The sequence below is a fragment of the Oncorhynchus tshawytscha genome, linkage group LG28 (assembly GCF_018296145.1).
Source record: "Oncorhynchus tshawytscha isolate Ot180627B linkage group LG28, Otsh_v2.0, whole genome shotgun sequence".
Classification (NCBI taxonomy): Eukaryota; Metazoa; Chordata; class Actinopteri; order Salmoniformes; family Salmonidae; genus Oncorhynchus; species Oncorhynchus tshawytscha.
This window is the reverse complement of record NC_056456.1, coordinates 34,823,584-34,851,220: the sequence shown is the minus strand read 5'-3', so window position 1 is coordinate 34,851,220 and position 27,637 is coordinate 34,823,584. Positions and strand designations below refer to the sequence as shown.

At 42.0% G+C, this 27,637-nt stretch overlaps 1 protein-coding gene across 1 annotated transcript in view; it reads left to right on the top strand.

The window, feature by feature from the left end:
* LOC112227157 (cAMP-specific 3',5'-cyclic phosphodiesterase 4B) overlaps positions 1–27,637 on the top strand; it is a 123,062-nt gene that overhangs the window by 13,929 nt on the left and 81,496 nt on the right. Inside the window, exon 2 of the mRNA XM_042307670.1 lies at positions 26,335–26,463. Coding sequence (XP_042163604.1) covers positions 26,422–26,463 — 42 coding nt within the window. The 5' untranslated portion in view covers positions 26,335–26,421. The remainder of the gene's footprint in view (positions 1–26,334; positions 26,464–27,637) is intronic.

Below are 27,637 nucleotides of genomic sequence, written 5' to 3'. Positions count from 1 at the left end.
ATACCCCATGCAATTATAACCTGCTACTAATCCCTGAATATGTAATCCCTGAATATGACCAAGCCAATTCTAGTTTAGTACCCCATGCAATTATAACCTGCTACTAATCCCTGAATATGACCAAGCCAATTCTAGTTTAATACCCCTTGCAATTATAACCTGCTACTAATCCCTGAATATGTAATCCCTGAATATGACCAAGCCAATTCTAGTTTAATACCCCATGCAATTATAACCTGCTACTATTCCCTTAATATGTAATCCCTGAATATGACCAAGCCAATTCTAGTTTAATACCCCATGCAATTATAACCTGCTACTAGTCCCTGAATATGTAATCCCTGAATATGACCAAGCCAATTCTAGTTTAATACCCCATGCAATTATAACCTGCTACTAATCCCTGAATATGACCAAGCCAATTCTAGTTTAATACCCCATGCAATTATAACCTGCTACTAATCCCTGAATATGACCAAGCCAATTCTAGTTTAATACCCCATGCCATTATAACCTGCTACTAATCCCTGAATATGGCCAAGCCAATTCTAGTTTAGTACCCCATGCAATTATAACCTGCTACTAATCCCTGAATATGACCAAGCCAATTCTAGTTTAGTACCCCATGCAATTATAACCTGCTACTAATCCCTGAATATGAATCCCTGAATATGCCAATTCTAGTTTAGTACCCCATGCAATTATAACCTGCTACTAATCCCTGAATATGACCAAGCCAATTCTAGTTTAATACCCCATGCAATTATAACCTGCTACTAATCCCTGAATATGACCAAGCCAATTCTAGTTTAATACCCCATGCAATTATAACCTGCTACTAATCCCTGAATATGACCAAGCCAATTCTAGTTTAATACCCCATGCAATTATAACCTGCTACTAATCCCTGAATATGACCAAGCCAATTCTAGTTTAATACCCCATGCAATTATAACCTGCTACTAATCCCTGAATATGACCAAGCCAATTCTAGTTTAATACCCCATGCAATTATAACCTGCTACTAATCCCTGAATATGACCAAGCCAATTCTAGTTTAATACCCCATGCAATTATAACCTGCTACTAATCCCTGAATATGACCAAGCCAATTCTAGTTTAGTACCCCATAAAATTATAACCTGCTACTAATCCCTGAATATGACCAAGCAAATTCTAGTTTAGTACCCCATGCAATTATAACCTGCTACTAATCCCTGAATATGACCAAGCCAATTCTAGTTTAGTACCCCATGCAATTATAACCTGCTACTAATCCCTGAATATGACCAAGCCAATTCTAGTTTAGTACCCCATGCAATTATAACCTGCTACTAATCCCTGAATATGACCAAGCCAATTCTAGTTTAGTACCCCATGCAATTATAACCTGCTACTAATCCCTGAATATGACCAAGCCAATTCTAGTTTAATACCCCATGCAATTATAACCTGCTACTAATCCCTGAATATGACCAAGCCAATTCTAGTTTAATACCCCATGCAATTATAACCTGCTACTAATCCCTGAATATGACCAATTATAATTCTAGTTTAATACCCCTATGCAATTATAACCTGCTACTAATCCCTGAATATGACCAAGCCAATTCTAGTTTAGTACCCCATGCAATTATAACCTGCTACTAATCCCTGAATATGACCAAGCCAATTCTAGTTTAGTACCCCATGCAATTATAACCTGCTACTAATCCCTGAATATGACCACGCCAATTCTAGTTTAGTACCCCATGCAATTATAACCTGCTACTAATCCCTGAATATGTAATCCCTGAATATGACCAAGCCAATTCTAGTTTAATACCCCATGCAATTATAACCTGCTACTAATCCCTGAATATGACCAAGCCAATTCTAGTTTAGTACCCCATGCAATTATAACCTGCTACTAATCCCTGAATATGACCAAGCCAATTCTAGTTTAATACCCCATGCAATTATAACCTGCTTCTAATCCCTGAATATGGCCAAGCCAATTCTAGTTTAATACCCCATGCAATTATAACCTGCTACTAATCCCTGAATATGTAATCCCTGAATATGACCAAGCCAATTCTAGTTTAGTACCCCATGCAATTATAACCTGCTACTAATCCCTGAATATGACCAAGCCAATTCTAGTTTAATACCCCTTGCAATTATAACCTGCTACTAATCCCTGAATATGTAATCCCTGAATATGACCAAGCCAATTCTAGTTTAATACCCCATGCAATTATAACCTGCTACTATTCCCTTAATATGTAATCCCTGAATATGACCAAGCCAATTCTAGTTTAATACCCCATGCAATTATAACCTGCTACTAGTCCCTGAATATGTAATCCCTGAATATGACCAAGCCAATTCTAGTTTAATACCCCATGCAATTATAACCTGCTACTAATCCCTGAATATGACCAAGCCAATTCTAGTTTAATACCCCATGCAATTATAACCTGCTACTAATCCCTGAATATGACCAAGCCAATTCTAGTTTAGTACCCCATGCAATTATAACCTGCTACTAATCCCTGAATATGACCAAGCCAATTCTAGTTTAATACCCCATGCAATTATAACCTGCTACTAATCCCTGAATATGGCCAAGCCAATTCTAGTTTAGTACCCCATGCAATTATAACCTGCTACTAATCCCTGAATATGACCAAGCCAATTCTAGTTTAGTACCCCATGCAATTATAACCTGCTACTAATCCCTGAATATGTAATCCCTGAATATGACCAAGCCAATTCTAGTTTAGTACCCCATGCAATTATAACCTGCTACTCATCCCTGAATATGACCAAGCCAATTCTAGTTTAGTACCCCATGCAATTATAACCTGCTACTAATCCCTGAATATGTAATCCCTGAATATGACCAAGCCAATTCTAGTTTAGTACCCCATGCAATTATAACCTGCTACTAATGCCTGAATATGACCAAGCCAATTCTAGTTTAGTACCCCATGCAATTATAACCTGCTATTAATCCCTGAATATGACCAAGCCAATTCTAGTTTAGTACCCCATGCAATAATAACCTGCTACTAATCCCTGAATATGACCAAGCCAATTCTAGTTTAGTACCCCATGCAATTATAACCTGCTACTAATCCCTGAATATGACCAAGCCAATTCTAGTTTAGTACCCCATGCAATTATAACCTGCTACTAATCCCTGAATCTGACCAAGCCAATTCTAGTTTAGTACCCCATGCAATTATAACCTGCTACTAATCCCTGAATATGACCAAGCCAATTCTAGTTTAGTACCCCATACAATTATAACCTGCTACTAATCCCTGAATATGACCAAGACAATTCTAGTTTAATACCCCATGCAATTATAACCTGCTACTAATCCCTGAATATGACCAATCCAATTCTAGTTTAATACCCCATGCAATTATAACCTGCTACTAATCCCTGAATATGACCAAGCCAATTCTAGTTTAGTACCCCATGCAATTATAACCTGCTACTAATCCCTGAATATGACCAAGCCAATTCTAGTTTAGTACCCCATGCAATTATAACCTGCTACTAATCCCTGAATATGACCACGCCAATTCTAGTTTAGTACCCCATGCAATTATAACCTGCTACTAATCCCTGAATATGTAATCCCTGAATATGACCAAGCCAATTCTAGTTTAATACCCCATGCAATTATAACCTGCTACTAATCCCTGAATATGACCAAGCCAATTCTAGTTTAGTACCCCATGCAATTATAACCTGCTACTAATCCCTGAATATGACCAAGCCAATTCTAGTTTAATACCCCATGCAATTATAACCTGCTTCTAATCCCTGAATATGGCCAAGCCAATTCTAGTTTAATACCCCATGCAATTATAACCTGCTACTAATCCCTGAATATGTAATCCCTGAATATGACCAAGCCAATTCTAGTTTAGTACCCCATGCAATTATAACCTGCTACTAATCCCTGAATATGACCAAGCCAATTCTAGTTTAATACCCCTTGCAATTATAACCTGCTACTAATCCCTGAATATGTAATCCCTGAATATGACCAAGCCAATTCTAGTTTAATACCCCATGCAATTATAACCTGCTACTATTCCCTTAATATGTAATCCCTGAATATGACCAAGCCAATTCTAGTTTAATACCCCATGCAATTATAACCTGCTACTAGTCCCTGAATATGTAATCCCTGAATATGACCAAGCCAATTCTAGTTTAATACCCCATGCAATTATAACCTGCTACTAATCCCTGAATATGACCAAGCCAATTCTAGTTTAATACCCCATGCAATTATAACCTGCTACTAATCCCTGAATATGACCAAGCCAATTCTAGTTTAGTACCCCATGCAATTATAACCTGCTACTAATCCCTGAATATGACCAAGCCAATTCTAGTTTAATACCCCATGCAATTATAACCTGCTACTAATCCCTGAATATGGCCAAGCCAATTCTAGTTTAGTACCCCATGCAATTATAACCTGCTACTAATCCCTGAATATGACCAAGCCAATTCTAGTTTAGTACCCCATGCAATTATAACCTGCTACTAATCCCTGAATATGTAATCCCTGAATATGACCAAGCCAATTCTAGTTTAGTACCCCATGCAATTATAACCTGCTACTCATCCCTGAATATGACCAAGCCAATTCTAGTTTAGTACCCCATGCAATTATAACCTGCTACTAATCCCTGAATATGTAATCCCTGAATATGACCAAGCCAATTCTAGTTTAGTACCCCATGCAATTATAACCTGCTACTAATGCCTGAATATGACCAAGCCAATTCTAGTTTAGTACCCCATGCAATTATAACCTGCTATTAATCCCTGAATATGACCAAGCCAATTCTAGTTTAGTACCCCATGCAATAATAACCTGCTACTAATCCCTGAATATGACCAAGCCAATTCTAGTTTAGTACCCCATGCAATTATAACCTGCTACTAATCCCTGAATATGACCAAGCCAATTCTAGTTTAGTACCCCATGCAATTATAACCTGCTACTAATCCCTGAATATGACCAAGCCAATTCTAGTTTAGTACCCCATGCAATTATAACCTGCTACTAATCCCTGAATATGACCAAGCCAATTCTAGTTTAGTACCCCATGCAATTATAACCTGCTACTAATCCCTGAATATGACCAAGACAATTCTAGTTTAATACCCCATGCAATTATAACCTGCTACTAATCCCTGAATATGACCAATCCAATTCTAGTTTAATACCCCATGCAATTATAACCTGCTACTAATCCCTGAATATGACCAAGCCAATTCTAGTTTAGTACCCCATGCAATTATAACCTGCTACTAATCCCTGAATATGACCAAGCCAATTCTAGTTTAGTACCCCATGCAATTATAACCTGCTATAATCCCTGAATATGACCAAGCCAATTCTAGTTTAGTACCCCATGCAATTATAACCTGCTACTAATCCCTGAATATGTAATCCCTGAATATGACCAAGCCAATTCTAGTTTAATACCCCATGCAATTATAACCTGCTACTAATCCCTGAATATGACCAAGCCAATTCTAGTTTAGTACCCCATGCAATTATAACCTGCTACTAATCCCTGAATATGACCAAGCCAATTCTAGTTTAGTACCCCATGCAATTATAACCTGCTACTAATCCCTGAATATGACCAAGCCAATTCTAGTTTAGTACCCCATGCAATTATAACCTGCTACTAATCCCTGAATATGTAATCCCTGAATATGACCAAGCCAATTCTAGTTTAGTACCCCATGCAATTATAACCTGCTACTAATCCCTGAATATGGCCAAGCCAATTCTAGTTTAATACCCCATGCAATTATAACCTGCTACTAATCCCTGAATATGACCAAGCCAATTCTAGTTTAATACCCCATGCAATTATAACCTGCTACTAATCCCTGAATATGACCAAGCCAATTCTAGTTTAGTACCCCATGCAATTATAACCTGCTACTAATCCCTGAATATGACCAAGCCAATTCTAGTTTAATACCCCATGCAATTATAACCTGCTACTAATCCCTGAATATGGCCAAGCCAATTCTAGTTTAATACCCCATGCAATTATAACCTGCTACTAATCCCTGAATATGTAATCCCTGAATATGACCAAGCCAATTCTAGTTTAGTACCCCATGCAATTATAACCTGCTACTAATCCCTGAATATGACCAAGCCAATTCTAGTTTAGTACCCCATGCAATTATAACCTGCTACTAATCCCTGAATATGTAATCCCTGAATATGACCAAGCCAATTCTAGTTTAGTACCCCATGCAATTATAACCTGCTACTAATGCCTGAATATGACCAAGCCAATTCTAGTTTAGTACCCCATGCAATTATAACCTGCTATTAATCCCTGAATATGACCAAGCCAATTCTAGTTTAGTACCCCATGCAATTATAACCTGCTACTAATCCCTGAATATGACCAAGCCAATTCTAGTTTAGTACCCCATGCAATTATAACCTGCTACTAATCCCTGAATATGACCAAGCCAATTCTAGTTTAGTACCCCATGCAATTATAACCTGCTACTAATCCCTGAATATGACCAAGCCAATTCTAGTTTAGTACCCCATGCAATTATAACCTGCTACTAATCCCTGAATATGACCAAGCCAATTCTAGTTTAGTACCCCATGCAATTATAACCTGCTACTAATCCCTGAATATGACCAAGACAATTCTAGTTTAATACCCCATGCAATTATAACCTGCTACTAATCCCTGAATATGACCAATCCAATTCTAGTTTAATACCCCATGCAATTATAACCTGCTACTAATCCCTGAATATGACCAAGCCAATTCTAGTTTAGTACCCCATGCAATTATAACCTGCTACTAATCCCTGAATATGACCAAGCCAATTCTAGTTTAGTACCCCATGCAATTATAACCTGCTACTAATCCCTGAATATGACCACGCCAATTCTAGTTTAGTACCCCATGCAATTATAACCTGCTACTAATCCCTGAATATGTAATCCCTGAATATGACCAAGCCAATTCTAGTTTAATACCCCATGCAATTATAACCTGCTACTAATCCCTGAATATGACCAAGCCAATTCTAGTTTAGTACCCCATGCAATTATAACCTGCTACTAATCCCTGAATATGACCAAGCCAATTCTAGTTTAATACCCCATGCAATTATAACCTGCTTCTAATCCCTGAATATGGCCAAGCCAATTCTAGTTTAATACCCCATGCAATTATAACCTGCTACTAATCCCTGAATATGTAATCCCTGAATATGACCAAGCCAATTCTAGTTTAGTACCCCATGCAATTATAACCTGCTACTAATCCCTGAATATGACCAAGCCAATTCTAGTTTAATACCCCTTGCAATTATAACCTGCTACTAATCCCTGAATATGTAATCCCTGAATATGACCAAGCCAATTCTAGTTTAATACCCCATGCAATTATAACCTGCTACTATTCCCTTAATATGTAATCCCTGAATATGACCAAGCCAATTCTAGTTTAATACCCCATGCAATTATAACCTGCTACTAGTCCCTGAATATGTAATCCCTGAATATGACCAAGCCAATTCTAGTTTAATACCCCATGCAATTATAACCTGCTACTAATCCCTGAATATGACCAAGCCAATTCTAGTTTAATACCCCATGCAATTATAACCTGCTACTAATCCCTGAATATGACCAAGCCAATTCTAGTTTAGTACCCCATGCAATTATAACCTGCTACTAATCCCTGAATATGACCAAGCCAATTCTAGTTTAATACCCCATGCAATTATAACCTGCTACTAATCCCTGAATATGGCCAAGCCAATTCTAGTTTAGTACCCCATGCAATTATAACCTGCTACTAATCCCTGAATATGACCAAGCCAATTCTAGTTTAGTACCCCATGCAATTATAACCTGCTACTAATCCCTGAATATGTAATCCCTGAATATGACCAAGCCAATTCTAGTTTAGTACCCCATGCAATTATAACCTGCTACTCATCCCTGAATATGACCAAGCCAATTCTAGTTTAGTACCCCATGCAATTATAACCTGCTACTAATCCCTGAATATGTAATCCCTGAATATGACCAAGCCAATTCTAGTTTAGTACCCCATGCAATTATAACCTGCTACTAATCCCTGAATCTGACCAAGCCAATTCTAGTTTAGTACCCCATGCAATTATAACCTGCTATTAATCCCTGAATATGACCAAGCCAATTCTAGTTTAGTACCCCATGCAATAATAACCTGCTACTAATCCCTGAATATGACCAAGCCAATTCTAGTTTAGTACCCCATGCAATTATAACCTGCTACTAATCCCTGAATATGACCAAGCCAATTCTAGTTTAATACCCCATGCAATTATAACCTGCTACTAATCCCTGAATATGACCAAGCCAATTCTAGTTTAATACCCCATGTAATTATAACCTGCTACTAATCCCTGAATATGACCAAGCCAATTCTAGTTTAATTCTCCATGCAATTATAACCTGCTACTAATCCCTGAATATGACCAAACCAATTCTAGTTTAATACCCCATGCAATTATAACCTGCTACTAATCCCTGAATATGACCAAGCCAATTCTAGTTTAATACCCCATGCAATTATAACCTGCTACTAATCCCTGAATTTGACCAAGCCAATTCTAGTTTAATACCCCATGTAATTATAACCTGCTACTAATCCCTGAATATGACCAAGCCAATTCTAGTTTAATACCCCATGCAATTATAACCTGCTACTAATCCCTGAATATGTAATCCCTGAATATGACCAAGCCAATTCTAGTTTAGTACCCCATGCAATTATAACCTGCTACTAATCCCTGAATATGACCAAGCCAATTCTAGTTTAATACCCCTTGCAATTATAACCTGCTACTAATCCCTGAATATGTAATCCCTGAATATGACCAAGCCAATTCTAGTTTAATACCCCATGCAATTATAACCTGCTACTAGTCCCTGAATATGTAATCCCTGAATATGACCAAGCCAATTCTAGTTTAATACCCCATGCAATTATAACCTGCTACTAATCCCTGAATATGACCAAGCCAATTCTAGTTTAATACCCCATGCAATTATAACCTGCTACTAATCCCTGAATTTGACCAAGCCAATTCTAGTTTAATACCCCATGTAATTATAACCTGCTACTAATCCCTGAATATGACCAAGCCAATTCTAGCTTAATACCCCATGCAATTATAACCTGCTACTAATCCCTGAATATGTAATCCCTGAATATGACCAAGCCAATTCTAGTTTAGTACCCCATGCAATTATAACCTGCTACTAATCCTTGAATATGACCAAGCCAATTCTAGTTTAATACCCCTTGCAATTATAACCTGCTACTAATCCCTGAATATGTAATCCCTGAATATGACCAAGCCAATTCTAGTTTAATACCCCATGCAATTATAACCTGCTACTAGTCCCTGAATATGTAATCCCTGAATATGACCAAGCCAATTCTAGTTTAATACCCCATGTAATTATAACCTGCTACTAATCCCTGAATATGACCAAGCCAATTCTAGTTTAATACCCCATGCAATTATAACCTGCTACTAATCCCTGAATATGTAATCCCTGAATATGACCAAGCCAATTCTAGTTTAGTACCCCATGCAATTATAACCTGCTACTAATCCCTGAATATGACCAAGCCAATTCTAGTTTAATACCCCTTTCAATTATAACCTGCTACTAATCCCTGAATATATAATCCCTGCATATGACCAAGCCAATTCTAGTTTAATACCCCATGCAATTATAACCTGCTACTAGTCCCTGAATATGTAATCCCTGTATATGACCAAGCCAATTCTAGTTTAATACCCCATGCAGCAATGGAAGACGATTCCTCTTTGTTTTGATTTCCATTTAATCCATCAATTCTTGATTTTTTTTTATCGTGCAGACGGCGCCTTTTCCTCAAGGACCGATAAAGATGTTTCATATACCCCCCCCAAAAAATAAGTGAGTTAATATTAATGATTGTGCCAAGATAGCCTTTGAATGCATTCACTGTTCTTCACGTGGTATTTGGACGTAATGTTAACGTAAGTGAACACATGACGTCTTTTAAACTCCTTTGTTTTAGTTTCACAAAAGCAATCTTTGTATGGGTGACTGGGTGCCCAATGACCTGGAGTGTGTGTTGGGCATTGCCTCACCCTCTACACAGTCTTCCTTTGTAGACTTATGTCTTGTGAGACAGAGTATGTTTTCTCTTTACTGTGAACATTATGATTGAGGTCTCATCTGATATTCGTATTGTCTGACTGAGCTCTGAAACCTATAGCCTCTCTGGTGTACGGCAACAGATATCCCATTGTTAGTTCATGTCAATTCAGGTCTCAAATGGTTATTTACGACGCAGGGGATTTGAGTGGAGATCGGGGGTGTTTAGCATCCCCCCTTGTTGACTAAAAAACCCACGTTAACAGAACCACCCAACACCATCACCCCTACACAACTAATACCATCCCCCTTGTTGACTAAAAAACCCACGTTAACAGAACAACCCAACACCACCACCCCTACACAACGAATACCATCCCCCTTGTTGACTAAAAAACCCATGTTAACAGAACCACCCAACACCACCACCCCTACACAACTTTTACCACCCCCCTTGTTAACTTTTGACAATTCGTCCTCTGCGTGTACCCCATCATTTAGTGTGTGTCTTGGCGTGCTAATCTACACGGAGGCGGCATTTGACAGCAGTTAGCCTTAGATCAGTGGTTCCCAAGATTTTTATAGTCCCGTACCCCTTCAAACATTCAACCTCCAGCTGTACCCCCTCTAGCACCAGGGTCAGCGCACTCTCAAATGTTGTTGTTTTTGCCATTAATGTAAGCCTGCCACGCACACACTATACGATACATTTATTAAACATAAAAATGAGTGTGAGTTTTTGTCACAACCCAGCTTGTGGAAAGTGACAGAGCTCTTATAGGACCAGGGCACAAATAATAATAATCAATAATTTTGCTCTTTATTTAACCATCCTACATATAAAACCTTATTTGTTCATCGTGAATAACTCACCACAGGTTAATTTGTGCTTGAAAGGATGCACATAACTGCAATGTTGGGTTGTATTGGAGAGAGTCTGTCTTAAATAATTTTCCACACACAGTCTGCAGTTTTCATGCTAGTGAGGGCCGAGAATCCACTCTCACATAGTGTCTTAACAGCGTGATTTGCCAAGACAGGATACTCTGAGCACAGCCCAATCCAGAAATCTGGCAGTGGCTTCTGATTGAATTCAATTTTCACAGAACCTTGTCGCAATTTCGACGAGGCTCTCTTGTTCAGATATCGGTAAGTGGACTGGAGGCAGGGCATGAAAGCATAATGTGCCGCACATTGAATATACAGTGGTTGCTCCACTAAATGTTTTGCGATTATTCTGCGGGACTTAGAGGTCATCTGTGGTTTAGTACGGTACTCTCCGTCACCACTTCATTGGTCCAGACCAGCTCAAGGGGGAGATAGAGCACTGATTATGCTTTTGGGACCTACTGTGTCTCTAACTGACAATTCATTTTTAATTTTAATTTGACCTTTATTTAACTAGGCAAGTCAGTTAAGAACAAATTCTTATTTTCAATGACGGCCTAGGAACAGTGGGTTAACTGCCTGTTCAGGGGCAGAACAACAGATGTGTACCTTGTCAGCTCGGGGATTTGAACTTGTAACCTTACGGTTATTAGTCCAACGCTCTAACCACTAGGCTACCCTGCCGCCCCAATGAATGGGCGACATAAATATATAGAAACTGATAAATGTGCACGACTTCAGTATTACTTACTACAACTGTTGTTACACTAATTGTATTTTGTTAGGATTATTTTTGTTCTTACTGTAGCACTGTAGCCTACTCCCGACAGGTCACATTGTACAGTGCCTGAGTGGTGCAGCGTACTAAGACACTGCATAGCAGTGCAAGCTGTGTTGCTACAGATGCTCAAATCAAATCAAATTTTATTTGTCACATACACATGGTTAGCAGATGTTAATGCGAGTGTAGCGAAATGCTTGTGCTTCTAGTTCCGACAATGCAGTAATAACGAACAAGTAATCTAACTAACAATTCCCCCCCAAAAAACTACTGTCTTATACACAGTGTAAGGGGATAAAGAATATGTACATAAGGATATATGAATGAGTGATGGTACAGAGCAGCATAGGCAAGATACAGTAGATGATATCGAGTACAGTATATACATATGAGATGAGTATGTAAACCAAGTGGCATAGTTAAAGTGGCTAGTGATACATGTATTACATAAGGATGCAGTCGATGATATAGAGTACAGTATCTACGTATGCATATGAGATGAATAATGTAGGGTAAGTAACATTATATAAGGTAGCATTGTTTAAAGTGGCTAGTGATATATTTACATCATTTCCCATCAATTCCCATTATTAAAGTGGCTGGAGTAGAGTCAGTGTCATTGACAGTGTGTTGGCAGTAGCCACTCAATGTTAGTGGTGGCTGTTTAACAGTCTGATGGCCTTGAGATAGAAGCTGTTTTTCAGTCTCTCGGTCCCAGCTTTGATGCACCTGTACTGACCTCGCCTTCTGGATGACAGCGGGGTGAACAGGCAGTGGCTCGGGTGGTTGATGTCCTTGATGATCTTTATGGCCTTCCTGTAGCATCGGGTGGTGTAGGTGTCCTGGAGGGCAGGTAGTTTGCCCCGGTGATGCGTTGTGCAGACCTCACTACCCTCTGGAGAGCCTTACGGTTGAGGGCGGTGCAGTTGCCATACCAGGCGGTGATACAGCCCGCCAGGATGCTCTCGATTGTGCATCTGTAGAAGTTTGTGAGTGCTTTTGGTGACAAGCCGAATTTCTTCAGCCTCCTGAGGTTGAAGAGGCGCTGCTGCGCCTTCCTCACGATGCTGTCTGTGTGAGTGGACCAATTCAGTTTGTCTGTGATGTGTATGCCGAGGAACTTAAAACTTGCTACCCTCTCCACTACTGTTCCATCGATGTGGATGGGGGTGTTCCCTCTGCTGTTTCCTGAAGTCCACAATCATCTCCTTAGTTTTGTTGACGTTGAGTGTGAGGTTATTTTCCTGACACCACACTCCGAGGGCCCTCACCTCCTCCCTGTAGGCCGTCTCGTCGTTGTTGGTAATCAAGCCTACCACTGTTGTGTCGTCCGCAAACTTGATGATTGAGTTGGAGGCGTGCATGGCCACGCAGTCGTGGGTGAACAGGGAGTACAGGAGAGGGCTCAGAACGCACCCTTGTGGGGCCCCAGTGTTGAGGATCAGCGGGGAGGAGATGTTGTTGCCTACCCTCACCACCTACCCAGTTGCACAGGGCGGGGTCGAGACCCAGGGTCTCGAGCTTGATGACGAGCTTGGAGGGTACTATGGTGTTGAATGCCGAGCTGTAGTCGATGAACAGCATTCTCACATAGGTATTCCTCTTGTCCAGATGGGTTAGGGCAGTGTGCAGTGTGGTTGAGATTGCATCGTCTGTGGACCTATTTGGGCGGTAAGCAAATTGGAGTAGGTCTAGGGTGTCAGGTAGGGTGGAGGTGATATGGTCCTTGACTAGTCTCTCAAAGCACTTCATGATGACGGATGTGAGTGCTACGGGCGGTAGTCGTTTAGCTCAGTTACCTTAGCTTTCTTGGGAACAGGAACAATGGTGGCCCTCTTGAAGCATGTGGGAACAGCAGACTGGTATAGGGATTGATTGAATATGTCCGTAAACACACCGGCCAGCTGGTCTGCGCATGCTCTGAGGGCGCGGCTGGGGATGCTGTCTGGGCCTGCAGCCTTGCGAGGGTTAACACGTTTAAATGTCTTACTCACTTCGGCTGCAGTGAAGGAGAGACCGCATGTTTTCGTTGCAGGCCGTGTCAGTGGCACTGTATTGTCCTCAAAGCGGGCAAAAAAGTTATTTAGTCTGCCTGGGAGCAAGACATCCTGGTCCGTGACTGGGCTGGGTTTCTTCCTGTAGTCCGTGATTGACTGTAGACCCTGCCACATGCCTCTTGTGTCTGAGCCGTTGAATTGAGATTCTACTTTGTCTCTGTACTGGCGCTTAGCTTGTTTGATAGCCTTGCGGAGGGAATAGCTGCACTGTTTGTATTCAGCCATGTTACCAGACACCTTGCCCTGATTAAAAGCAGTGGTTCGTGCCTTCAGTTTCACACGAATGCTGCCATCAATCCAAGGTTTCTGGTTAGGGAATGTTTTAATCGTTGCTATGGGAACGACATCTTCAACGCACGTTCTAATGAACTCGCACACCGAATCAGCGTATTCGTCAATGTTGTTGTCTGACGCAATACGAAACATCTCCCAGTCCACGTGATGGAAGCAGTCTTGGAGTGTGGAGTCAGCTTGGTCGGACCAGCGTTGGACAGACCTCAGCGTGGGAGCCTCTTGTTTTAGTTTCTGTCTGTAGGCAGGGATCAACAAAATGGAGTCGTGGTCAGCTTTTCCGAAAGGGGGGCAGGGCCTTATATGCGTCGCAGAAGTTAGAGTAACAATGATCCAGGGTCTTTCCACCCCTGGTTGCGCAATCGATATGCTGATAAAATTTAGGGAGTCTTGTTTTCAGATTAGCCTTGTTAAAATCCCCAGCTACAATGAATGCAGCCTCCGGATAAATCGTTTCCAGTTTGCAGAGAGTTAAATAAAGTTCGTTCAGAGCCATCGATGTGTCTGCTTGGGGGGGATATATATGGCTGTGATTATAATCGAAGAGAATTCTCTTGGTAGATAATGCGGTCTACATTTGATTGTGAGGAATTCTAAATCAGGTGAACAGAAGGATTTGAGTTCCTGTATGTTTCTGTCATCACACCATGTCACGTTAGTCATAAGGCATACGCCCCCGCCCCTCTTCTTACTAGAAAGATGTTCGTTTCTGTCCGCGCGATGCGTGGAGAAACCCGCTGGCTGCACCGCTTCGGATTGCGTCTCTCCAGTTAGCCATGTTTCCGTGAAGCAGAGAACGTTACAGTCTCTGATGTCCCTCTGGAATGCTACCCTTGCTCGGATTTCATCAACCTTGTTGTCAAGAGACTGGACATTGGCGAGAAGAATGCTAGGGAGTGGTGCACGATGTGCCCGTCTCCGGAGTCTGACCAGAAGGCCGCTTCGTTTCCCTCTTTTTCTGAGTCGTTTTTTCGGGTCGCTGCATGTAATCCACTCCGTTACACTGGTTGTAAGGCAGAACACAGGATCCGCATCGCGAAAAACATATTCTTGGTCGTACTGATGGTGAGTTGACGCTGATCTTATATTCAGTAGTTCTTCTCGGCTGTATGTAATGAAACCTAAGATGACCTGGGGTACTAGTGTAAGAAATAACACGTAAAAAAACAAAAAACTGCATAGTTTCCTAGGAACGCGAAGCGAGGCGGCCATCTCTGTCGGCGCCGGAAGTTGTTCAATACCTGTGCCGGCCTTGACTGAGTGAACCATGAGATGACTAGGTTTTTGGTTTCTCTCTCTAAAAATATAAATAAATCATTCTCAATAACAAACTGGCTTTATTTACAAATTAGTAACAATGTCTCACCCCATGTACAAGAATGGCCTTTTTCTCAATAATTTTACATTATTTGTAAACAAAATCATCTCCAAAATATTGTTATTTTTTTAATCAAAGAGATTTATTATTATTATTATTAATAATAATTTAGAATTATATAAAAGCCAGATATTCTCACAGATATATTATTAACCCTGTTATTAGCAGGACAATATACAGTGGGGCAAAAAAGTATTTAGTCAGCCACCAATTGTGCAAGTTCTCCCACTTAAAAAGATGAGAGAGGCCTGTAATTTTCATCATAGGTACACTTCAACTATGCCAGACAAAATGAGGTAAAAAATCCAGAAAATCACATTGTAGGATTTTTAATGAATTTATTTGCAAATTATGGTGGAAAATAAGTATTTGGTCAATAACAAAAGTTTATTTTTTACCAAAAAGTAATATTTTGGTTACATCTGACCATATAACATTCTCCCAATCTTCTTCTGTATCATCCACATGCTCTCTAGCAAACTTCAGACGGGCCTGGACATGTACTGGCTTAAGCAGGGGGACACGTCTGGCACTGCAGGATTTGAGTCCCTGGCGGCGTAGTGTGTTACTGATGGTAGGCTTTGTTACTTTGGTCCCAGCTCTCTGCAGGTCATTCACTAGGTCCCCCCGTGTGGTTCTGGGATTTTTGCTCACCGTTCTTGTGATCATTTTGACCCCACGGGGTGAGATCTTACGTGGAGCCCCAGATCGAGGGAGATTATCAGTGGTCTTGTATGTCTTCCATTTCCTAATAATTGCTCCCACAGTTGATTTCTTCAAACCAAGCTGCTTACCTATTGCAGATTCAGTCTTCCCAGCCTAGTGCAGGTCTACAATTGTGTTTCTGGTGTCCTTTGACAGCTCTTTGGTCTTGGCCATAGTGAAGTTTGGAGTGTGACTGTTCGAGGTTGTGGACAGGTGTCTTTTATACTGATAACAAGTTTAAACAGGTGCCATTAATACAGGTAACGAGTGGAGGACAGAGGAGCCTCTTAAAGAAGAATTGACAGGTCTGTGAGAGCCAGAAATCTTGCTTGTTTGTAGGTGACCAAATACTTATTTTCCACAATAATTTGCAAATAAATTCATAAAAAATCCTACAATGTGATTTTCTAGATTTTTTTTCTTCTCATTTTGTCTGTCATAGTTGAAGTGTGCCTATGATGAAAATGACAGGCCTCTCTCATCTTTTTAAGTGGGAGAACTTGCACAATTGGTGGCTGACTAAATACTTTTTTGCCCCATTGTATATATTGGTCATATTGGTCATGGCTCCCGAGTGGCGCACAATGGGACTTGCAGTTCTCCAGCTGCAGGGGTCACGGGATGGGCCTCAGAGCCGCGCACAGAAGACGGACTTAGCCCGTGGGGGTGGTGGGGGGTGGGCCCTAATAATGCACTAATAATGGAGCTGACTAGAGAAACGTTCCCGCTGTTCTTAGTGAGTGATATAAATACACTTTCAAAATTCCGATGTTTGTTTATTTAGTTATGGATCCATAACGAATTACTGTGGGAATAAATATCACTGAATTACATAAATATTGGAACAAAGTTGTCTAATGAAGGTAAACAAATGGTTGCATACTGAAAATTCTCTTTCATACACACACACGGTCACGTTGTACAGCGCCATTATGGCTATTAGCAGGTAGCTGAAAAACAGACTTGCCTGGAAGGAGGGTAGGGGGAGAATTCTATCGTCAAATGTATTTCTTAGTTAAATTGGCTGTATCACAACTGGCCGTGATTGGTTGCAATTTCAGTTTAATCCACCAGAAAAGACCAAACAAATAATACAACAATAAGTATTATTGTGATTATGTATCACATCCGACCATGATTGGGAGTCCCATAGGGCTACGCACAATTGGCCCAGCCTTTCTACCCCTCTAAAAACAGAAATAAATGTTTTGGCATTTACAAATATTAATTTGGCCTTTATTCAGATTACAATCGCTCACTTTCCTTTTCTTGAAAACGAAATAACCTCAAATATCATTATATATTGTCAAGTTGATGGCACAGTCATATAGCCTCAGCACCTACATAAAGCTGAGTGACTCAGTCATATAGCCTCAGCACCTACATAAAGCTGAGTGACTCAGTCATATAGCCTCAGCACCTACATAAAGCTGAGTGACTCACTCATATAGCCTCAGCACCTACATAAAGCTGAGTGACTCACTCATATAGCCTCAGCACCTACATAAAGCTGAGTGACTCACTCATATAGCCTCAGCACCTACATAAAGCTGAGTGACTCACTCATTCATGGCTTTGGATCAAAATAAATAAGTATCAACATTCTTTCTGATAGTCTTTAATAAAGAAATGTTTTGGTTATCCTGACCTGGACACCATGTACAGTATTATTATAGCCCATTATGGGCTATTGGCAAGACAATATACCTTTACCAACCTCTCTGTATCTTGATACTTTGTGGATGGGGCCTCCCCAGTGGATGGGGCCTCCCCAGTGGATGGGGCCTCCCCAGTGGTTCAGCTGTCTAAGTCACCGCATCCCAATGCAAAATGCGTTGCTACAGATACCCGTGCCGGCCGGCACCGGGAGACCCATGAGGCGGCTTTTGGTTTTAATTTAGAATCCTCCAATCCTTTAGATGTAATTATTGGCAGAGAGTCACGTCATATTTTTCTAAATACTGCAGGCCCTACCGTAGGCGACATGAGTGTCACTAGTGTTGAGTAGAGATGAAACGGTATGAAAATTTCATATCACGATTATAGTGACCAAAATGACCACGGTTATCAGTGTTAACAGTGTTATCAGTGTTATCAGCAAATCAAATAAACAAACAAATAAAATTAGCAGCACTCACTTTGTAGTGAGACACGGCAACCTTTATCAGGCTCAGAAAGCCAGGCCTCTCCTTTATCAGCCTCAGAAAGCCAGGCCTCTCCTTTATCAGCCTCTCCTTTATCAGCCTCAGAAAGCCAGGCCTCTCCTTTATCAGCCTCAGAAAGCCAGGCCTCTCCTTTATCAGCCTCAGAAAGCCAGGCCTCCCCTTTATCAGCCTCAGAAAGCCAGGCCTCCCCTTTATCAGCCTCAGAAAGCCAGGTCTCTCCTTTATCAGCCTCAGAAAGCCAGGCCTCTCCTTTATCAGCCTCAGAAAGCCAGGCCTCTCCTTTATCAGCCTCAGAAAGCCAGGCCTCCCCTTTATCAGCCTCAGAAAGCCAGGCCTCCCCTTTATCAGCCTCAGAAAGCCAGGCCTCCCCTTTATCAGCCTCAGAAAGCCAGGCCTCTCAACAATTTGAAGTGGCATCATGTCCTTTTTATTTATTTATTTAATGTCCTATTTGTTACTTTTATTTCTCTTTTTATTTTTTATTTTTTTACTGCATTGTTGGTTAAGGGCTCGTAAGTAAGCATTTCACTGTACGGTCTACAACTGTTGTATTCGGTGACAAATAAAATGTGATTTGATTTGAACCTATTTCAGTCCAAGTCAAGCACTGATGCCGACTGAACTACAGATCCATATTTAGGGTATTGCGGAGCCATTTTATGCGCTGGGGTAAAAATATAATCCACTAACCCTTACCTGCCACTTGAACGTCCCCGGCGAATGATCATGCATTTTGCCCGGTGCATTTAAGTGCCCCGTTGCCACGGTAACCGGTCCCTTACACATCAACAGGCTGTCCGTGTAGAGGTGGTCTTGATGTTGAGGTTATGATGATTCCTCATGCTGTAGTGGGGTGTGGTCTCTGAGTTGATGAACCCCCACATCAAAGCATCCAGATGGGGTGGCAGGTAGTCTAGTGGTTAGGGTGGAGGGACGGCAGGTAGTCTAGTGGTTAGTGTGGAGGGACGGCAGGTAGTCTAGTGGTTAGAGTGGAGGGACGGCAGGTAGTCTAGTGGTTAGTGTGGAGGGACGGCAGGTAGTCTAGTGGTTAGAGTGGAGTGACGGCAGGTGGTCTAGTGGTTAGTGTGGAGGGACGGCAGGTAGTCTAGTGGTTAGAGTGGAGGGACGGCAGGTAGTCTAGTGGTTAGTGTGAAGGGACGGCAGGTAGCCTAGTGGTTAGAGTGGAGGGACGGCAGGTAGTCTAGTGGTTAGTGTGAAGGGACGGCAGGTAGCCTAGTGGTTAGAGTGGAGGGACGGCAGGTAGCCTAGTGGTTAGAGTGGAGGGACGGCAGGTAGCCTAGTGGTTAGAGTGGAGGGACGGCAGGTAGCCTAGTGGTTAGAGTGGAGGGACGGCAGGTAGCCTAGTGGTTAGAGTGGAGGGAAGGCAGGTAGCCTAGTGGTTAGAGTGGAGGGACGGCAGGTAGCCTAGTGGTTAGAGTGGAGGGACGGCAGGTAGCCTAGTGGTTAGTGGAGGGACGTGTGGTTAGGGGAGGGACGGCAGGTAGCCTAGTGGTTAGAGTGGAGGGACGGCAGGTAGCCTAGTGGTTAGAGTGGAGGGACGGCAGGTAGCCTAGTGGTTAGAGTGGAGGGACGGAAGGTAGCCTAGTGGTTAGAGTGGAGGGACGGCAGGTAGCCTAGTGGTTAGAGTGGAGGGACGGCAGGTAGTCTAGTGGTTAGAGTGGAGGGACGGCAGGTAGCCTAGTGGTTAGAGTGGAGGGACGGCAGGTAGTCTAGTGGTTAGAGTGGAGGGGCGGCAGGTAGCCTAGTGGTTAGAGGGGAGGTAGGTAGCCTAGTGGTTAGAGTGGAGGGGCAGCAGGTAGCCTAGTGGTTAGAGTGGAGGGGCGGCAGGTAGCCTAGTGGTTAGAGTGGAGGGGAGGGGAGGTAGGTAGCCTAGTGGTTAGAGGGGAGGTAGGTAGCCTACTGGTTAGAGTGGAGGGGCGGCAGGTAGCCTAGTGGTCAGAGGGTGGGGCGGCAGGTAGCCTAGTGGTTAGAGTGGAGGGGAGGTAGGTAGCCTAGTGGTTAGAGGGGAGGTAGGTAGCCTAGTGGTTAGAGGGGAGGTAGGTAGCCTAGTGGTTAGAGGGGAGGTAGGTAGCCTAGTGGTTAGAGTGGAGGGGAGGTAGGTAGCCTAGTGGTTAGAACGTTGTGCCAGTAACCGAAAGGTTGCTGGATTAAATCCTTGAGCTGACAAGGTAAAAACCTGTCGTTCTGCCCCTGAACAAGGCAGTTAACCCACTGTTCCCCGGTAGGCCGTCATTATAAATAAGAATTTGTTTTTAACTGACTTCCCTAATTAAATAAAAGATAAAAAAAGATCGAAAAACTGTTGTTTTGGGTTGTTTTCATCCTGTAGACCAGAGGTGGGCAACTCCAGTCCGCCAGGGCCTGTTAGGTGTCACTTTTTCTCCATCCCTAGAAAACACAGCTGATTAAACTGATTTCATTCTAAACTGAAGATCATGATTAGGTGATTATTGGAGTCAGGTGTGTTAGTTGTTATCAGGCCAATCAGGCCCTCAAGGACTGGAATTGCTCACCTCTCCTATAGATGGATTTATTTATTTTTTTAGTGACGGCTGTTTTTACAAAGGGTCTCTTAAAGACATTATGAGATGGAACTTCCTTCCATCTCATAATGCTCAAATAAACAGCAAACCTGGTTTAAAAAAAAAAAAACAGACAAAGCAACACCTTGCGTCACAACGCCTATTTGACCTAGATAGTTTGTGTGTATGTATTGATATGTAGGCTACGTGTGCCTTTAAACATTTTTTTATGTAGTTCTGTCCTTGAGCCGTTTTTGTCTATTGATGTTCTGTATTATGTCATGTTTCATGTTTTCTGTGGACACCAGGAAGAGTAGCTGCTGCTTTTGCAACAGCTAATGGGGATCCTAATAAAATACAAAAAAATCTCGATGTCTAGTAATGCTTTTCACACAGGTTTTGCTTTTGATGTGTCTGCCAAATCATATCTGGGTATGGCTTTACCGACTACATGTGTAAGTGGTTTAAGTGGATGAAACGCTGAAGGCTGTGTTGGCGTGCTCTGTGCACGGTCTTAATTGACACAGTGAGACTGAAATAAATTGAAGCAGAAGCGGTGGCAGTGTAGCAGATGAAAATATCTGAAGAACTTGGCCAACGTTCGATGGGCATGAGAGACTGCTGGTGGTGACTGCGAATGGGAAAGGCTCTCAAGCGCACCAAAGGCAATTTGCCACAAGCACCCTGACAGTGAATTGGTTCTCATTTAAGGTTATGCTCAGTGTTTGAATTATTTCTTTTATAGAGTCATTGGGCTCCAGAGTGGTGCAGCGGTCTAAGGCACTGCATCTCAGTGGTAGAGGCGTCACCACTCTGGTTCGATTACAGGCTGTATCAAAACCGGACGGGATTGGGAGTCCCATAGGGCGGCGCACAATTGTCCCAGATTTGGCTGGTGTAGGCTGTCATTGATTTATCTAGTTAAATAAATATGAAATAAATACTATTTTGCGCAATGACTCTGTGTGATCAAAGCTTTGCGCCTCGATCAGACCTACAGTGGTACGCATCATCATCTGGATGTGTGCAACAGAAGTTAAGTTAAATATTCACCTTCTGCTACCATTTCTGTCAAGCCGTCTACACATACGTTCGATACATCCATCCTATGCACCACAGAACGCTCTGCAACTGCACGCAATGCTGCAAGAAAAACTCAGCGTTACATTAGAAATGAATGTAGTTCCGGGGTAGGCCATCATTATAAATAAGAATTTGTTCTTAACTGACTTGCCTAGTTAAATAAAAGTTAAATAATATATATATATTTTAAGATTGTCGAAAGGAAAAGGGGCAACACAATGCACTGTTTTTTATAATATATATATATATTTTTTTTTTCCTCCCCAATTTCGTGGTATCCAATTGGTAGTTACAGTTACATCGCTGCAACTCCCATACTGACTTGGGAAAGGTGGAGGTCTAGAACCGTGCGTCCTCCGAAACACAACCCAACCAAGCCGCACTGCTTCTTGACAAAATGCCCACTTAAACCGGAAGCCAGCCGCACCAATGTGTCGGAGGAAACATCGTACACCTGGTGACCGTATCAATGTGCATGCGCCCAGCCCGCCACAGGAGTCCCTAGAGCACAATGGGAAAAGGACATCCCAGCCGGCCAACCCTTCCCTCTTACGACGCTGGGCCAATTGTGCGCCGCCCCATGGGTCTCCCGGTCGCGGCCGGCTGCGACAGAGTCTGGACTCAAGCCAGGATCTTTAGTGGCACAGCTAGCCTTAGACCACTGTGTCACTCGGGAGGCCAGAAAATGCATTGTTTTATTGATGCAAGGTTTAAAGTGTAACGTTTCGGCCTTCAATGGCTGAAATTATGAATGTAACGGTTAGATGAAGGCCATTGAAAGCCAAAACAGATTAACCTTTTAACCTTGCTTCAGTAAAACTAAGAATGTTTTAAGGTGAGCGAGTTTTGCGCCTCTTCAATGACAGTCGTTATTGCTCATTTTCATCCAGGGTGTCAATCATTTCAGACCCCAACTGTATGTATATCAATATGTTGTCCCTGTCAGATGAAAACCTCCCATCTCCAAAACAGAAACTTTTCAGGAAAAGGAAAAAAAACGGCTTTTTTTTTTTTCCCTCAATGAACATGAAATTATGAAATTATGAATCTATTTTGAATAGTTATTGAATTCCTTCATGACAACTACATAGGACAGTGGAATATGTTCTGTGGAAAATGTAGGAATCTGAATGGCAAGAAAACTGATTCTGAACGAGGCTACTTGATATTTTATGGATAACGGATACACAGAGTCAGTCATTTGCTTCTAAATCTGCAATATATAATTTCCCCAGATACAGTAGCACTCCTATTGCTTTCTTGTTTAAAAAAACAAAACAATTACTTGCTACAACATTTCTACCTGATGAAATTTAGGGCCACATTCACAAACACGCAATGTTGAATGTCAGCAGCCATTACGCTAAGGGCACAGTGAATCATAGCATCAGACACTGCAGTACAGTTCAATGTATTGGACTGGTAAGGTCATTTTAACAACTGGGTCAGTTGATAAGGGAGTGAGTGGGCTGACCTCTCAGTGATCCTACCACCTAATTTTTTTTAACCTTTATTTAACTAGGCAAGTCAGTTAAGAACAAATTCTTATTTTCAATAACAGCCTAGGAACAGTGGGTTAACTGCCTGTTCAGGGGCAGAACGACAGATTTGTACCTTGTTGGCTCGGGGGTTTGAACTTGCAACCTTCCGGTTACTAGTCCAACGCTCTAATAGGGGCTACCCTGCCCCCCCACAATAGCCACTTTAAAGTAACTGTCCATGTTTCCAAATTTCTATTAAATATGACCTATAATTACAATATCAGTGAAAAAGTTTTCGTTCCAGTTTTTAAAAAAAAGCAAGTTATAAAGACGCTTTATCCTGAAAATGCCCTACAGACCCTACAGTGCCCCAGGCAGAGCCACTGTCCGTTGTGTTTCCAGGTCACTCACCTCGACACTAGCCTTGGAGCACCAGACAGGCCAACATATTATATGGACTTTATGTCAGCTTTATCACTATGACGCAAATTCTCCCTGTCACTAAAAAAAATCCATAATGGTGTCAGATATTGACTTTGTCCTGTCACAAAGATGTACCGCCCTTTCCTGATTTATTATTGAGCTCTTTCCAAGCCCCCAGCTGAAGTCCTGTAGTTCAAAGATTACAGCCTGTACAGGCCAAGACCTTCAGCCACAGTGTGTGACGGTGCAAGATTGATTGCTGTGGGTTGATTAACTGTCACACCCTTCAACCTAATTTGTTCATGATTAACCCTATTGTTTTCTAATGGTTCTGCTTCACTCAATGTTCTACAGAGACCCAGCATGTCGTGTAAACAGCAGGGCTTCCAAATGTATTACAGAAAGAGGCAGATCTCGTTCAGAGAGGCTGTGAAAGCATTTGTGTTTAATTGGGGAGGACGGGCTCATAGTAAAGGTTGGAACAGAATAAATGGAACGGTATCAGACACTTCAAACCATTCCATTCAAACCATTCCATTCACTCCATTCCATTCACTCCATTCCATTCACTCCATTCACTCCATTCCATTCACTCCATTCCATTCACTCCAATCCATTCACTCCATTCCATTCACTCCATTCACTCCATTCCATTCACTCCATTCACTCCATTCCATTCATTCCATTCACTCCATTCCATTCACTCCATTCCATTCACTCCATTCACTCCATTCCATTCACTCCATTCCATTCATTCCATTCACTCCATTCCATTCACTCCATTCCATTCACTCCATTCACTCCATTCCATTCACTCCATTCCATTCCATTCTCCATTCCATTCACTCCATTCCATTCACTCCATTCACTCCATTCCATTCACTCCATTCCATTCACTCCATTCACTCCAATCCATTCACTCCATTCCATTCACTCCATTCCATTCACTCCATTCACTCCATTCCATTCACTCCATTCCATTCATTCCATTCATTCCATTCACTCCATTCCATTCCATTCCATTCACTCCATTCACTCCATTCCATTCACTCCATTCCATTCACTCCATTCCATTCACTCCATTCCATTCACTCCATTCCATTCACTCCATTCCATTCACTCCATTCACTCCATTCCATTCATTCCATTCACTCCATTCCATTCACTCCATTCCATTCACTCCATTCCATTCATTCCATTCACTCCATTCCATTCACTCCATTCCATTCACTCCATTCCATTCACTCCATTCCATTCACTCCATTCCATTCACTCCATTCACTCCATTCCATTCACTCCATTCCATTCACTCCATTCACTCCATTCCATTCACTCCATTCCATTCACTCCATTCACTCCATTCCATTCACTCCATTCCATTCACTCCATTCCATTCACTCCATTCCATTCACTCCATTCCATTCACTCCATTCACTCCATTCCATTCACTCCATTCCATTCACTCCATTCCATTCACTCCATTCCATTCACTCCATTCACTCCATTCCATTCACTCCATTCCATTCACTCCATTCATTCTCCATTCCATTCACTCCATTCCATTCATTCTCCATTCCATTCACTCCATTCATTCTCCATTCCATTCACATTCCATTCCATTCACTCCATTCATTCTCCATTCCATTCACTCCATTCCATTCACTCACTCCATTCCATTCACTCCATTCCATTCACTCCATTCACTCCATTCCATTCACTCCATTCCATTCATCCATTCCATTCATTCTCCATTCCATTCATTCCATTCACTCCATTCCATTCACTCCATTCACTCCATTCCATTCACTCCATTCCATTCACTCCATTCACTCCATTCCATTCACTCCATTCCATTCATTCCATTCACTCCATTCCATTCACTCCATTCCATTCACTCCATTCACTCCATTCCATTCACTCCATTCCATTCACTCCATTCACTCCATTCCATTCACTCCATTCCATTCACTCCATTCATCCCATTCCATTCACTCCATTCACTCCATTCCATTCACTCCATTCCATTCACTCCATTCCATTCACTCCATTCCATTCCAGCCTTTACTATGAGAAGTTCTCCCCTCAGCAGCCTCCATGTGCTCTGGTGTTCACTCTACTCTCAAGCAGTACGATAGCTGTGCGACGTAAAATTCCTAGAAGAGTTGCCTCTTGCCTTTTATACGCTCTTGGTTTGTGTCAGAAGTCATCCCACCACTGCTGATAACTTCACCACTTAAAGGGATACTACTGTCTGATTACTTAACTTAATGGTCTTCTTTCCCTCCATCCCTCCCTCTCTCTCCATGGTCAGGTGCGTTGGTAGAGGTGCCCAGTGAAGAAGGGACAGAAGAGGAGTTTATGAAAGAAGAGAGAGACTGTCTGATTGACACCACTGAGGATGAAGAAGAGCAGAAGTGTGTTAGCGGTGTCACCCGGCGGTGTGAGTACATTAGCTACTTACACCTTGTTTTGACAGTATTGTTCCATTCAGGTTGTGGAGCAGTCTGCTTTAGGTAGTCATCAGTTGCAAGGCAACAATGTAGCAATGTATCCATTCATTACTGTTGATAATAATTTACCCCACTGAGTGAAATGGCATTAGCTTCCCTCTCAAATGGCTACAAAACCCAGTGTGGAAGTGTTAGCTAGCTAGTAAGTTCTTCCATACAGCCTTATCGGTAGCCTTACACTTTGCATGAAGAGTGCCTACAGTGCATTTGGAAAGTATTCAGACCCCTTGACTTTTTCCACATTTTGTTACTTTACAGCCTTATTCTAAAATGTATTAGATCGTTTTTTTTCTTCATCAATCTACACACGATACACCATAATGACATCACAATACACCATAATATCATCACAATACACCATAATGACATCACAATACACCATAATGACAAAGCAAAAACACGTTATTAGTAATTTTAGCAAATGGAAAATAAACTTAAATATTACATTTACATAAGTATTCAGACCCTTTACTTAATACTTTGTTGAAGCACCTTTGGCACCTTTTCCTCTAGTCTTCATGGGTATGACGCTGCAATCTTTTCACACCTGTATTTTTGGTGAGTTTCTCCCATTTTTCTCTGCAGATCCTCTCAAGCTCTTTCAGGTTGGATGGGGAGCGTCGCTGCACAGCTATTTTCTGTTCTCTCCAGAGATGTTTGATCGGGTTCAATTCCAGGCTCTGGCTGGGCCACTCAAGGACATTGAGATTTGTCCCGAAGCCACTCCTGTGTTGTCTTGGCTGTGTGCTTAGGGTCGTTGTCCTGTTGGAAGGTGAACCTTCACCCCAGTCTGAGGTCCTGAGCGCCCTGGAGCAGGTTTTCATTAAGGATCTCTCTGTTACTCGATTCCTGACTAGTCTCCCAGTCCTCTGAAAAGCATCCCCAGCTGCCATCACCATGCTTCCGTAGGGAAGTTTCCTCCACACACTTAGCATTCAGGCCAAAGACTTCAATCTTGGTTTCATCAGACCAGAGAATCTTGTTTCTCATGGTCTGTGAGTCTTTAGGTGTCTTTTAGCAAACTCCAAGCGGGCTTTCATGTGACTGTTACTGAGGAGTTGCTTCCGTCTAGCCACTCTACCATAAAGGCCTGATTGGTGGAGT